Source organism: Malus sylvestris, chromosome 16 (genome assembly GCF_916048215.2).
Source record: "Malus sylvestris chromosome 16, drMalSylv7.2, whole genome shotgun sequence".
NCBI classification, from domain to species: Eukaryota; Viridiplantae; Streptophyta; class Magnoliopsida; order Rosales; family Rosaceae; genus Malus; species Malus sylvestris.
In genome coordinates, this window is record NC_062275.1 from 1,908,014 (window position 1) to 1,921,803 (window position 13,790).

At 36.7% G+C, this 13,790-nt stretch overlaps 3 protein-coding genes across 3 annotated transcripts; all 3 read right to left on the reverse strand.

The window, feature by feature from the left end:
- Positions 1-346: 346 nt before the first annotated feature.
- LOC126607403 (proline-rich receptor-like protein kinase PERK4) lies at positions 347-1,046 on the reverse strand. The gene has a single exon (XM_050274974.1). The coding sequence runs from the start codon at positions 960-962 to the stop codon at positions 492-494; it is 471 nt and encodes a 156-aa protein (XP_050130931.1). The 5' UTR covers positions 963-1,046; the 3' UTR covers positions 347-491.
- A 6,336-nt stretch (positions 1,047-7,382) lies between these two features.
- LOC126607404 (uncharacterized) lies at positions 7,383-8,338 on the reverse strand. Its single transcript, XM_050274975.1, has one exon. It carries the CDS (start codon positions 8,117-8,119, stop codon positions 7,664-7,666), a length of 456 nt encoding a protein of 151 aa, XP_050130932.1. The 5' UTR covers positions 8,120-8,338; the 3' UTR covers positions 7,383-7,663.
- Positions 8,339-11,109: 2,771 nt separating this feature from the next.
- Positions 11,110-12,736, reverse strand: LOC126607402 (uncharacterized). The gene is made up of 4 exons (XM_050274973.1): positions 12,281-12,736; positions 11,926-12,013; positions 11,727-11,797; positions 11,110-11,612 (listed from the first exon to the last, which is right to left on the reverse strand). The coding sequence occupies exons 1-4, from the start codon at positions 12,392-12,394 to the stop codon at positions 11,322-11,324; spliced, it is 564 nt and encodes a 187-aa protein (XP_050130930.1). The 5' UTR covers positions 12,395-12,736; the 3' UTR covers positions 11,110-11,321.
- Positions 12,737-13,790: the final 1,054 nt, after the last annotated feature.

Genomic DNA, 13,790 nt, shown 5'->3' on the forward strand with positions numbered 1-13,790 from the left:
AGGAGGATAATTAACTAGGAATCGTGAAGTTTCCATGGACCTGCCGACTGTAAAATTAATGATATTTTCTGTCCTGTTGTGAAAAGATAAGCAAAACAAGTGATGTAATATACAAATTGGTGGTTACAAAACGTCAAAACATACTCAAATCATGCACCTTAAGACAAAAGAAAACGAGTATAATATCGTCATCTTCATCTTCTTTCTTATCACTTTTCTGTTTCTCTCACTTCCAGTGCCAATCCTCAATTTACCTAATCATATTTACAACTAAATGTATTGATGGAAGAGATCAAATGCATAACATGTGTTTGTAATCTAAAGCGTCTGGACGTTTACTCAAGAATTTTTAAAAAATTGAATATAATATCATAAAAATACTTAACATGATTAATTTCATTAAACAAAACATGATGTTTGATCATTCCAACGAGAGATAATTGTGACTAAGCTAATTAATTCATTAAAACAAGATGGCTTTTTAACTAATTTTACAGAAAGTTAAAAAAGTAGACGAATACAACGAAAAGATGGGTGGTGGCGATAGTGTTGAAGAGAGTTGACGATCTTCTGATTACAGAGGTTGCCGACGAAGCGTCTTTATTTCCACGAGCGCCGTTTTTGAAGTAGAATGGAAAATAAGGTAAGATGGGGTCAGGAGGAGGATTAGCACCATAACCATAACCACCGTTATCAGTAGACGGAGGAGGGTTGTACGGGTAATTTCCAGTTGGGTTGTTGACGACGGCCGGGGGCGGGTATGACCCGGTTTGGGACGACGGAGGCGATGGAGTTGTGGTGGTCGTAGTTGTTGGAGTAGAAGTGCTCCCGGTGCCTGTAGGTGGAGGATAACATGGGTATGCGCAGGGATTATCTGATATTGTTATTGCGGGAAAGCTGAGCATTATTGAGAACAAAAAGAGAGCTGACAGGATAAGTGGGTTTATCTTTGCAGCAGCCATGGGAGATCGAATTGAATATGGTGTGGGATCTTAGGGAAATGAATGAGAGAGGAAGGAAAAAGAGAGGTTTGGGGAAGAAAACAAAATGTGAAAACGAGTGGAGTTGGTGGAGGTAAGAGAAGAGCCCTTGTCAACTTTTTGCCCATTTTTCTTTAATTTTGCCATTATTTTTTAATACACAATGATGACATGAGGAGGGTAAAATAGTAAGTTTGTATTTTTTGAACTTTTCCTTTTTTTTCTCTATTTTGCCCTCACTTTTGATACACAATATTTACATAAGGAGGGCAAAATAGTAATTTTATATCGAAATATTTACATAAGATAAAAAATATGCACTTATTAAATGAAATTGTCCCACCATCATTTTTTGGATAGTTTGACTGAACTGAAGCGGTTGCGCTTGAGGAGAACGTGGGAGGAGATGGACGGTTGAAGAGGCTTTAATTTTGTACCTTTTGACAAAATGACAATCATATCCCTATTTTTTCTATTTTACCCTTATTTTTTTAGAAAATGACAATTATATACCTATTTTGTTCACACACACAAAATGTGTGCTATATGCTAGTACCATTAGAAAGAAAACTTTGAGAGTTTTGTCATGACTCAATGAGTAAATAAAAAGAAAGAAAATATAGAGGGGCCAAAAGGGGGACTGTTGAAAAAGCAAATTCTAAAAGTTTTAGCAATTTTTCTTCAATACTACATAACATTGAATGATACAAAAATTGAATAGCTGAGGTTAAACATAAAAAATTCTAAGTAGTAGTAACAATCAAATCCAATAGCTAAAATACCCGTAACAAGGTATAATACGTAGCATTGAAACCTTACCCTAGTTTTAGACCTTGTATAGCTAGAAGATGTCACATTCATACACCTTTGTTTTATGAATATTTTTTTTTCCGTTATACGAGAAGTTTAGAACCCTGTATGTAGTCTTTTTTTACCTATCATCCTAATTACCTTCACTTTTACTTTTAAACTTGGCTATTAGTGTTATTTAAAATCGATAGTAGCCTGCTAAATCAACAAATTTTGAAGTTAATTAACTTGTGCAAGTGAACAAACTTCTTTATACACACCTCGTAGTTCTTGGATGTCAACTCATTTCGAACTTCCTAGGCCTTACGTTAAAAAAAAAACATACAGTTCAGTTAGGTTAAAATCACTAATCATTCTTTTTGAGCTCAAACGTCACCCGAATTTGTATAATTTGAAGTCATGGGAAACTATATGTCTTCCACTTTCGGGAGTGATACATTTGGTAAATCCTAATTTACTTGAGTTTCACACTAGTTAACTATAGTGAGCCCCAATCACTTGGGGAGAGCTTAGACGTACGTATTGGAGGAAAGTTAGAGGAAATTGTGTGGGACTGGGCTAGCTAACTATTATTGTAATTATCTGCAATTATTGGCCTTGCGTAGTGAGGGTGCACGTCAAAGATTAAGAAATGTCATATGATAGCAGCCTTACATGACTGAAACTCAATCATTTTAGTTTTGGGATAAATTATCACTTCCTAAAATATATTTCTTTGCTACCTGTCCCAAGTAATGTTTTATGTCATAACTTATACTTGTGATTCGTCCCGAACCATTGAGTCATTCTGTGATGATTATATACTTGTGAATTGCTAACTAGAAGGAAATATGTTTTTGCTGAGGCAATAGTTTCAATGGCTTGGATGAAAACAGATCACTTAAACCAACCTGCAGGATTTAATTTGATCAATGTTTGAGAAACTTACATTTATTTTGTTTTGGTGAAAAACCCTATAGTTGGTCATCTCTGCAAATAAATTAATAATGCTTTATTCATCTCTCTCCCAATTTCGATGGAATTGTATCCTGTTCCCTAGCTAGCTTCTTCAAACTTGAAACTTGTGTTAATCTGCTATATTATTGGATCTTGCCAAACTATCGAAAGAAGCCGAGTATCGAAGAGATCACTAGTGACTAATGAGTTGTTCATTTGATTCTTCACTATATATAAAAGGGGACATGATGATTACAAGGAACATTCTTCTGGCATAAAGCTACTGGTTAGGTAAAAGCGATAAAGTAATGAATAGAAGTAGATTATGTTCAAAATTCCAAACGCTATACTGTTAGAGCAAGTCCACCTTTAAAGACTTTACGTCAGCACCCAGCACATTTATCCACTCAAGTGAACAGTGATAGACCACAATGAACAGTAATAGGTCAATTTTATTAAAAAATTATTATTTTTTATTATAAAATAATAATTTTATTTTTAATTTCTAACTTTATAAAAAAAATTATTATTATTATTAAAATATTATTATTTTCTCATCTTCCACACCTCCTTTCCCTTCCATTTCTGCACGCCATCCACCCCTGCACTTCCTACATCTCATGCATCTCCTCACCTCTTGCATCTCCACATCTCAACAACTAACTCCTCTACAACATCTCCACACCTCCTGTCCTTCAACGCCATCGATTCGTCCTCCTGCATCTCCACACCTCTGACGCCGTCGCTTCATCCTCCCGTCGTTCTCCCTCCGTGGTTCCTTCCCTCTCAACATCCTCTCCCGCCTCGACCAGCTCCGCTCCTCAGCCTCCACAACAACTCCCTCTCTGGCGCAACTCCCTCTCTGATGTCATATGCCCTCCGACGCCACGCTGACGTCAGATAGGCCGGTCCCAAGGTCTGTCGATTTTAGGCCGGCCTGTGGACTGGCTTAGGCTGGGTGCCAGTCGATTTCACGGGCTGGAGTGAATTGACAAGGTGCCAGCCTGATTTTTTGACTGGGTGCTGGGCTATTCCACCTCCGGTGGAACTGCTCTTAGGTAAAAGCGATAAAGTGATGAACTGAAGTAAATTACAGGTTCAAAATTCGAAACCTCTAATATTATAGGGAAAAAAAAAAAAAACTAGTCCTTCAAGGCATGCATGTCTTTAAATTTTAAACTACAAAAAATAAAAATAAAATTTAAAGTCTCTTTGGCTGTGCGTATATGTGTGACCATATGCATGCGTATCTAGCAAATTATTGTCGACAGCCACCAGCTAAATTCCACACCTAACGATGTTCTTCTAAATAAGCATAATTAATATTTGTGAAAAATATTTGATAAGCAAATTAATCATGGAAAGAGACAGACAGGTGTAGAAAGATGCAATTGAAAGGCTTTGAATAATTCCGATGATTTTTCTTTGCTGCCACGTAGTCAAAGAGCAAACTTGAAGGCACAACCGCACAGACGGAAGCAAAAAGTGAGCAGAGGTTGAGTAATTTTGACGAACAATGCAACCCAACATATATAAATTCGATCACTCACTAAATAACATGATTACTATGATTTTTGTAAGAGAATTATAGGGTTTACCATTCTATTTCTTACACCTAAGACAGATTCATCCATTATTTGGTACCCTGCGATTTTAAATAAGCAAACCCCTTTGACATGGTAGTTACAACTACCATTTTTTTTAAAATGGACAAGTTGGTGGCAGTCTTTTTTTTTTTTTTTTTGTGACCGTGAAAAGTCACAGAGGCATTATAGTCTCTTCATGGCCACCATCATGTGAATCATTAGTGCCAAGAATCGAATTTAGGATGTGTCGTGTGAAATACGAACCCAAAATTTATCCACAACTATTGAACCACCCCGTGGTGGTTAGTTATAGCTACCATTGATTCTACTAAAGTTATTAGGACCATAAGGACCCCCTGAACACCGTGCCTTCTAAATCGCCCTAATATGATGGTGATGAATTTAAGTTGGACTGGACGAGCACACTATTTTGGCCAAAATTTAAAATAATTTTGCTTACCCAATGATATGCAATTATTTATGTTTTCTATCAATAAGAAATCTTCAATTTTTATTTTAAAAAGTTAGATATTTGGGATGAATTACTTGGTGAAAATTCACTCTCTCAACAATTTATTGACTAATATCAAAATTGTGTTTTCAGCAAGTATGATGAAAGTGTTGCAATCTTTTAAGTGTGAATTTTGGGTATTCGAAAGGATGATGCTTTGCTTTATCATCACCTATAGAAAGAGGTGAGCTGTGATGTTAGAAAAAGTCCTTGGGAGAACATGTACAATTAGAAACTTCCTTTAAAACATTTATCTATCTTATAACTTTGAAATTGAAATCTATAAACGTGGCTGTAAATAATAGAATGGATTTGTCTTTTTTACACACGTATGATGCTAGATGAGAATCATGCATCACCTTTTTATCTTAAATGTTTTATTTTTATCGAATTAACGTCATAAGATATACATATGTAAATTAAGTCAGTTAATTAGAGTAATAAATGCATTTCAGCATTGCTTATCGTTTCTTCTTTACTCGAAATCAAAATGGGTTGGTCTTCAATTTCATGAACATTGATTTGATGATTTACCATCAATCTGTTATGTTTGGTTGGATGGTTGGTGACTTGGTTAACCTTATCAATGAGCTGCCAACTTGGATTTCCTAGAGCCAATCAGAGACTTGCACGCGACCCATATAATTAAGGAATCACAATCCTTACTAAATTAAGCACTCGATTTATCTCTGTTTTTGTCACATCTTAATATGCAATTTCTAACTCTAATGATTTTATCCAGACTCTAGAGCAATGCATTAAAAAACCAAACTGCCACTTCCAATTGGTGCATCCATGAATGGTGCTTAGTAGATAATGGCAACTAGCTAAGTCTTAATCAAACTTAATTACCAAACCTGCCCTAGGAGACTATTTAAAGTGATGAAAATTGACCGACGACCAACCAATCGTTGGTTGTTTATAAAATTCAAGATTAATATGATGTTGAAAAGAGAGAATATTTTGTTACTGTCTTCAAATGGTCGTAATGTTCGTGATTTTATTTATTATTATTATATACGTTTAAATTTCAAGTTCTATATGTACATAGATATAGATTTCGAAATTTAAACTTTTATAATTATAATAAATAGGATGTAAGGCGGTGAAGAGAGGACGATGAGTAAAAATACTTCTAAAAAGAAAGCATGGGACCATAGTTTGGTGAAACCGAAGTTGATCTTTCTTTTACAAGCACTGAAGCATATGCACTTGTCGACATTTGACACGTTAACGGAATGGAATGAAGTCTGACATCAAGATCAAATGGTCGGCATTTTTTAGCATGTCACAGCGACCGGCCCACGTACCCAAATTTGACAGTCCATGTGAACCTTCGTAATAATTGGCTATGATGTGAACACATCAACCGACGAAAGAAATTTATATGCAATCAGAACAGAACGTCAAAATGCGTATCGTTTTTGTTTGAAGATTGAATACCACCTCAACCTTCTGATTACATCAAGTTCTTCTCTAAGAACATTAAGTTTTGTTAGGGTTAACTCATCCTCAAGAACAATCTCGATCATCCTAAATTTTACTTGGTGTACGATGAAAACTTTATCGGTTTATATTTTTTCTGTCATGAATTTATTTATTTTGATATCAGAGTTATTAAAATCATTGTTCTAAAAATCTTCGTCTAGACTTTGCTTAGACACTAAGACGCTAAATCTTTACCCACCGCTTAGCCCTTTTATAACTTTGTTGAAATACTGTGTGTCGACTTTTTTAAACCTTTATGGAAAAGAGCTTAGTTTGCATGCCTCAGAAAGTTGTTGTGTATTGTATGTATTTTATTTTATCAACGGCCCTTTCACAGATTGCGAAAATTGTGTATTTTGGTTTTGGATTGCATATTGTATTGTCTACTGTTCGCATCTGATGACCATTTTCTCATTAAAAATGAATACACCCAACTAGTACTCATGTACATACAAACGCATCATTGTCGTTATATTTTTTCAAAATTTTAATTTTTTAAAGCACTTGGGTAGTCCAACTGTATATTCATTAGCTTGTTAAGTAAGCAAAAATAGTATTTCTCCAATTTAATTCTAACCGTTCGTTTTCTGTACAATCGCGGAGTCCAAACTATTGAGACTATCATAGGAAGTTTTCTAACATACGCAATTGAAAAATCTGTGGACAAAATGCACAAGTTCTGCCTTGAATCACATTCATAGTCGAGTCCACATAGCACATGCCACGTGGACACATGAGCTTACCCCTTACCTAAGCTACAAGCACATCAGACGTTATATAATTAGAGGGTCCACAAATGAAACGAAGTTTTTTAATTAAGACATCAGTGGAAGTGCAAGCTGGTGAGTTGGGTTGTCGGATCCATACACACTCAATCAAGTTCCACAGGATCGATCGCATCGATTACGAAAGCAATGAAATTTCAATATTAATTTTTTAATTTTCGTAATTTAGATGAATTTATTATAATATATTGCTAATATAAGCCAAAAATATAAAATAATTTGAGAGCAAGGCACCAGAATTGAACGAAAGACAACAAAACTTATGAGATTGGAAAAATAAAAGTGATTATGTACTCTAATGCTATTCATAATAAAATTGAACTTGAAAGATTTTATGGAAGATTATTACACAATTGGCGAGATATGAGATTAGAGCAAGAATTAACAAAATTATTAACCAATCCTTGGGCCATTAATAGTTTCCTGGATTACAAAAACTGATAATCCTGCCTTCAAACTCTTTATCCTTCACTATAACACCCAGAAATTCAATTTTATCTCCCTTATAATCATCTGAATTAATTTTGTAATACGTACTTACCATATGAATTAACAAGTCATAACTGATCACCAAAAAGCCAGGATACCCAGCAGTCCTAGCAAAACTGGCAACGCGTTAACCGAACTCCGACTGGCACTGTTGATATTCCGGTCGACAGGGTACAACTGCCCTGGCGGACCTGTGATGTATACCAACGATGAAGGCGGTGGAGGCGGGTATTGACCAGGCGGGTATTGACCACCAGGCGAGTATGGTGACGGTGGATTCTTGGGAGAAGGCGGCTTCTTGGGAGAAGGTGGCTGCGATTTTGGTGGTGGAGGAGGACACGGTGATGGTGGTGGTGGTGGTGGTGGGGATTGAACCGGCGAAGGTGGGCTTGGAGTGCACGAGCCGCACTTGCCCTCGCCGGGCGCGCCTGGGGTGTCATCCCCGTGGGCTGGGCCTACTACGTAGGCAGTCAGAAGGACCATGCTTATTAGCACCGCCGGATGTTTCGAGCCATATTGCATTTTGATCGCCATAATGCTGGCTCGTCTGTCTAAAATCTTGATCGATTATGCGTCTACGTTGGTTGCTATGAATTTGAAGGAGAGGAACAGGCGGTGGTTTGCTACGTTATTAGGTGCATGGGGGGTTGAAACTTGAAAGAAGGTAAAGAAAGTGGTTTGGCTGTAGGGCTTGTGGGTTTTGGTGCGTTAGGAAGAAAGAGGATTAATTTGATGGGCAAACTGGAGTGAGTGAGAGACGTGTTCTTATGGGGCTCCTTTTCCACTAGGTCATCGGTGGAAGGATGTTGCTTTTTGGACCAGGGAATTGCACTGCATGTGGATGGTCCAAATTAGTCGACCCCACCACCATTTACATTTCATATCTAATGGGTGTATGGGCCTATATACATGCAACCCATTTTTTAAAAGGAAACTAACGAAAAGTTAAAAAAAAATCTTTTTAATGAAAAGTTCTTTTTAAATGTATAGTGAATAGTATCAGAACAATATATAAATATGATTTTTCGTTAAAAGTGAACAATACTGGAAGTGTTTTAAGTGTTTTATTAAAACTTTTTTTTTAATGTACCGATATCCATAGTATTATGTACAACATTTTCTGAAAGATAACAAAATCTTAGAAAATAGTGAGGGGAAGAAACCGGGAGTAAATCTCCGTATAATAATGCATTGATTGAATTTAAAAGTAACTGGTTTAATGTCAAAAATTGTAAGAAATTTTACGTTCGTAAGAAATGCTAAAAAGACTATTTCAAAAAGTAAAGCATTTTATGGACTCTTTGTCCCTTTTATATTCTTAGTGCAATGTTTATAATGTTAGCACATGAATTAACGTTAAATAGTGAGATAGTATATATTCTATAAAAAGTCTCATTGAGAGTCTCCTTAGCATATCTCATACGATCGTGTTCGTAGTGCAATTTTAAAAAGTATTGGCTACTTCAAATTTTTCTTGTTTACAATGTAGTTAACTTTTTGCTCGTACTTCTATGCTTGTACTGAATAAGATACCCCTTAATTTGCATCATTTGAGACCGAGTTTTCATAAACAAATTGGATCATTAATTGGAACATTCTTATATGTTGGGACGACCGACTCATATTTCGGGGAAATCTTCATGTTGCAGCAGATGGTTGGTGCATGTTCGAGATCGATGGATTACCTGCCTAATTGGTGTGAAGTGTCATCCGATAAGTTCTATGTCTGCTGAAACTTATAGTATACCGACACATTAGCAAGGTCGAATACAAAAGTATGATGAGACTGCATGAGATGATGATTAGGGTTGCCGAAGACTTGCTGAGGAAGAGCTCCAGTCTTGAGGAAGACTTGCAATGACTGGCTGCCGAGGCACGTGGGGTACGTATACGTGTCAATCAACGTATTCGTCATTGCCTGAGTAAAGTCTTGTCAATTTTAAAGAGATTCCAAGGTTCCGATGCCATACATTAGACACGTTTGATGACCTAGCCAGTCCCTAATTACGTCCACTTCCATCGTGAAGGGATCCGATGGAGAGATGTCCCTGTCTCTTTTTGGTGTCCACCATACGTTATTGTCCAATCATCAAAATGAATCATTTACGAGTTAACTTCGAGAAAAAAGGACAATAATTACTGATATTAGTGGTACATGTCAATGTTCATTTTTAGAAGGGAAAAAAATCATCAAATTGTAATGACGGGAACTTAATCCTGAAGAAAACGAATAGGAAAAGGGGGAACAAATAGGGGAATGTGGAATCTACTACATGCGTTAATAGGTAAAGAGGCACCGACCCATTTTCCCTTAAAGCATCTACGATTCCTCCCCTCTTCTTGTTGGCTTTCATACTTCCAGCTCAACCTCCTCAATTATATGAACATTCTATTAATTGAAACAATTTTTAAGAGAGATTTTGTATTTTGTCAGACTTTTAGGACAAAGATTAATCGTTAATTTACGTGAATACTGTTCGTTTTCCCAATTAAATCCAAAAGAAAGAAACGTAAGAGGAGAAGCCAATCGCTCAAAAACAACTGTAAAAGCAAGAAAAACTAATGAAAATAGCTTGAAAACTTTGAGTTTTAACGATAAGGACAAAATAAAGGGTAAAGTGAATAGTACCATGATTGATTTTTTAGTGTAAAAATATGATTTTCGTTAAAATAAATAATACCTTAAGCTTTTCGTTAAAATACTCTTAAAACAAACAAAGAAAAAAAAGTCCAAACAAATAACCAATCCAGCACGGGCCAAATCTACCATCTACTTTGACAGTTGAATCCAAATAGTAGCGAAACCCCTCGGCTTTGATGGGCTGTAAACGATTAAAGCCCAAAAAGTCTTACAGGGCATTCAGAAAATACAAGTCCACCAAAGCCCATAAAAATCTAAAAGGGCATTCAGAAAATACAAGTCCAATGTAAAACTGGAGGAGAAAAAAACAACAAAATTGCCCAAATTTTTGCCTACAAGTTGTAAGTCGTGTACACCACCCAAAGAGAACCCATACAATGTTGAATAATACTTGCTATTCAAAAAACGATTGAGAATTCCTATTTAAAATTATTCCTTACTAATGCAAAAATTAATTAAAATTAAAATCGTTTAACCAATAAATTGTATAAAAACAGATGAACAAAATTTAATAAAATATTACAAACACCTATATATTTACTACACTATATTGACTAACCGACATTAGTCTTAATTCATTTTTGTACGGATAATCTTTATGAAGTGATTCTTATAAACAAAATTTTAATCATAAGCATAAAAATCTAAGATTCAAACGTGAAAAATTCATAGTAAAAATTGTTACTTGAGCAGCCGAAACTTGTTGTACAATATTTCACTTAATTGCCTTTTTGTTCATCGGATCCTCTTCGGATCCTCTTTGTAGGGATCTGGGAGATCCATCGATCACGACTGTTCATCGTATATCGTATAGTCAATTTTCGTTAAATATTATTTATATTTAATTTTAAATTTAATTTAAATAATTTCTAACTGCACAATGTACGATGAACGATTATAATTGATAGATTCTTGGATCCCAACAAAAAGGATCCGAAGAGGATCCTTTTCCGTTCACTAAACTACTAGAGAATGCGTTGACAAAGAAACCCACCAAAGAAAGAAGAGGATACACATCCATCACCAACTCAATCGACCCACAAATGCAAACAAATCAAACACTCAAAAGCATTCTCATCATTTTTGTCCTTCCCACTAAAACGAAAAATATCCATCTCCATACATCCCTACGTTTGGTGCATGTAGAGCCGAGCCTGAACCCGAACCTCTCCCAATCCCGGAACTAGATTCGAGCCGTGTTCTCTTCGAGCATCCAGATTGTTCGAAAGCCGCGGATTGTCCACTTAAACAAGAGGACGGAGGAGGGCCGAACCCTTGGACCATCTCCATGAACATCGCATGCAGGTCCTCCATGCTATAACTCTTTGCCTCTCTTCTGGACTCCGCCATCAGAGACACCATTTCTTGCACAAAATCGCCGAACCCCTGCTTTCCACATAAAAAACAGAGCAACAGACGAAATCAAACTCACAATTCAACACACCATCTAACCTTTTTTTTTAAAGAAAAAAAAACCAATCAACGAACAGAAATATCCACCTCGTCCTCTTCGTCGTCAGGTTCGTACAGGCCAGCGTCGTACATTCTTCGTTTTCTCTGGTCTGATAACACTGCATCCTCCGATCAAAGCGAACACAGTAAACAACAAAGACGCTATTGATCTTCTTTAAAATTATAAAATAATAACTAATGATTAATTCAAACAGAAATCCCACCCAGTTTTTTATATAAATTTCACCTGAATAGGCTTCTTGAATTTGCTGGAATTTCCGCTTGGCTTCACCCAACAAACAAGGAGTTCTTGTCCACCTGTCCGGATGCCATTGCTGCATAAAAATTAAGAAACAAGTTGACCAATACAAACCGTCAAATATACGCAGACTTCATATATTTCACCAAAATCTGGGAAGAAACAATCTTCCAGAATCACAAAAATCCAATAAAATCTAAACTGGGTTGGTTGAACTTGAGGATTCAAACTCGTATGCATCGCTCTAGCCAATGTGATTACGCCGCGTCTGATTCTATATATATAATTTAGAAAAGACTGAAAAGATACGATATTTGATTAATTTTGATATAGTTTTACTTACCATAGCCAGCTTGCGATAAGCACGCCTTATCTCTTCAGTGGAAGAATCCGAGCTGACACCAAGAACGCTGTAATAAGATGGAGACCCCTGAATCCGACCACCCCCCATCTCCATCAAAACCAAACTCTCGTAGCTTCTTCAAATCCCAAAATTGCAGCAAAACACAAGTTCCTCAAATAATCTTAATTAACCAAATGCTTAGTCTGTAATTAATTAGTAACGATTAACAGAAAAGATTACGAGGGAAAGGCGGTGGTTGCGTAGTTTATGATGCAGCGATATAGGTCGGTCGTGCATGATATATAGGAGAAGACGGAGCCGAATTATCTGCTTGGCTTTTGATTTTTAACTCACGTTTTGCAATCCGGAACGTTCCGGAAACACTTTGATAAACGTGGAATTTTCTTTCCCTAGATTTTTTCGGCATTCAGATATTTTTCTGTTTCAAGGTTAAGTGCTGGGTTTGGTATGGATTTGTATGCCGGGGTATTGTCCAGCTGACATTTGTAAGTTCACGTCTTCAAACGGAAGGAAAAGGATAATCCCCGGATTCTTTTTTCTCGGGATCCAAAAGATCCTGTAATCGTGTCCGATTATCGTACATTGTACGGTTAAAAAATATTTTAAATTTAAAATTAAATATAAATAGTACTTAACGAAAATTGATCGCACGATGTACAATGAACGGACACAATTACATATGTTGATACATAAAACCAGAGGTCTTGGAACAACGTAAATCCGACCGTGAATCTGCAAGTAATGTAAATAACACAAGATGTATCGTGATTCACCCCAAAGTTTGGGTTACGTCCACACTGATTATTGTATTTCTCTGAGAGGTGAGGGAGATACCTCTGAATATGAGAAGGGATGTGAGAGGGATAAGAAGGCTTCAGAAATGGCATCCCCTAATTGTGAGGGTGAAGAGTCCTTTTATAGAATAAGGGCTCCTCAATTATTACATATTTGCCCCTTCCTTTATTATATAATTACACTTAAGTCTCCCAAGTATTTATACGAGATCGAAATACGGATGCCCTAAGTATGGTACAAACAGTAGTCTCCTAAGTCTTCAGTCTAGAGAGTCTTTTGGCTGGAGACTTGAAATTCAGTCCATGTGTGGGCCGAAGTAACTAGATGGCGTCTAGCACTTATACTCGACATGAGGTGGTGCCCAATCTGAAATGATGCTCAACTAAAAGTAGCACATGTTGCGAGGCTGCTCGGCTTGTGGCTTATGTTGTCTTGGTTGGCTCGGCTTGTGGCGTTGAAGGTGAGGGAGTCCCTTTTATAGAATAAGGGCTTGCTCCTCAATACATAAATGATGGGCTAGAGTTGATGCTCGCGGCGAGGCGGTTGCTCAGTAGGTGGCAATGCTCTCTAATGATGGTGAGGGAGTCACTTTTATAGAATAAGGGCTCGCTCCACAATGCATGAATAATGGGCTAGAGTTGATGCTCTGTAATGGTGGTGAGGGAGTCCCTTTTATAGAATAAGGGCTCGCTCC

What these genes read in the sequence shown, in the direction of transcription:
- LOC126607403 (XM_050274974.1), bottom strand. Translation starts at nt 962, where the DNA reads ATGGCTGCTGCAAAGATAAACCCACTTATCCTGTCAGCTCTCTTTTTG.
- LOC126607404 (XM_050274975.1), bottom strand. Translation starts at nt 8,119, where the DNA reads ATGGCGATCAAAATGCAATATGGCTCGAAACATCCGGCGGTGCTAATA.
- LOC126607402 (XM_050274973.1), bottom strand. Translation starts at nt 12,394, where the DNA reads ATGGAGATGGGGGGTGGTCGGATTCAGGGGTCTCCATCTTATTACAGC. An exon ending in CTTATCGCAAGCTGGCTATG is followed by an intron (nt 12,014 to 12,280) that starts GTAAGTAAAACT and finishes ATTTTTATGCAG; the next exon opens with CAATGGCATCCGGACAGGTG. An exon ending in AATTCAAGAAGCCTATTCAG is followed by an intron (nt 11,798 to 11,925) that starts GTGAAATTTATA and finishes CGGAGGATGCAG; the next exon opens with TGTTATCAGACCAGAGAAAA.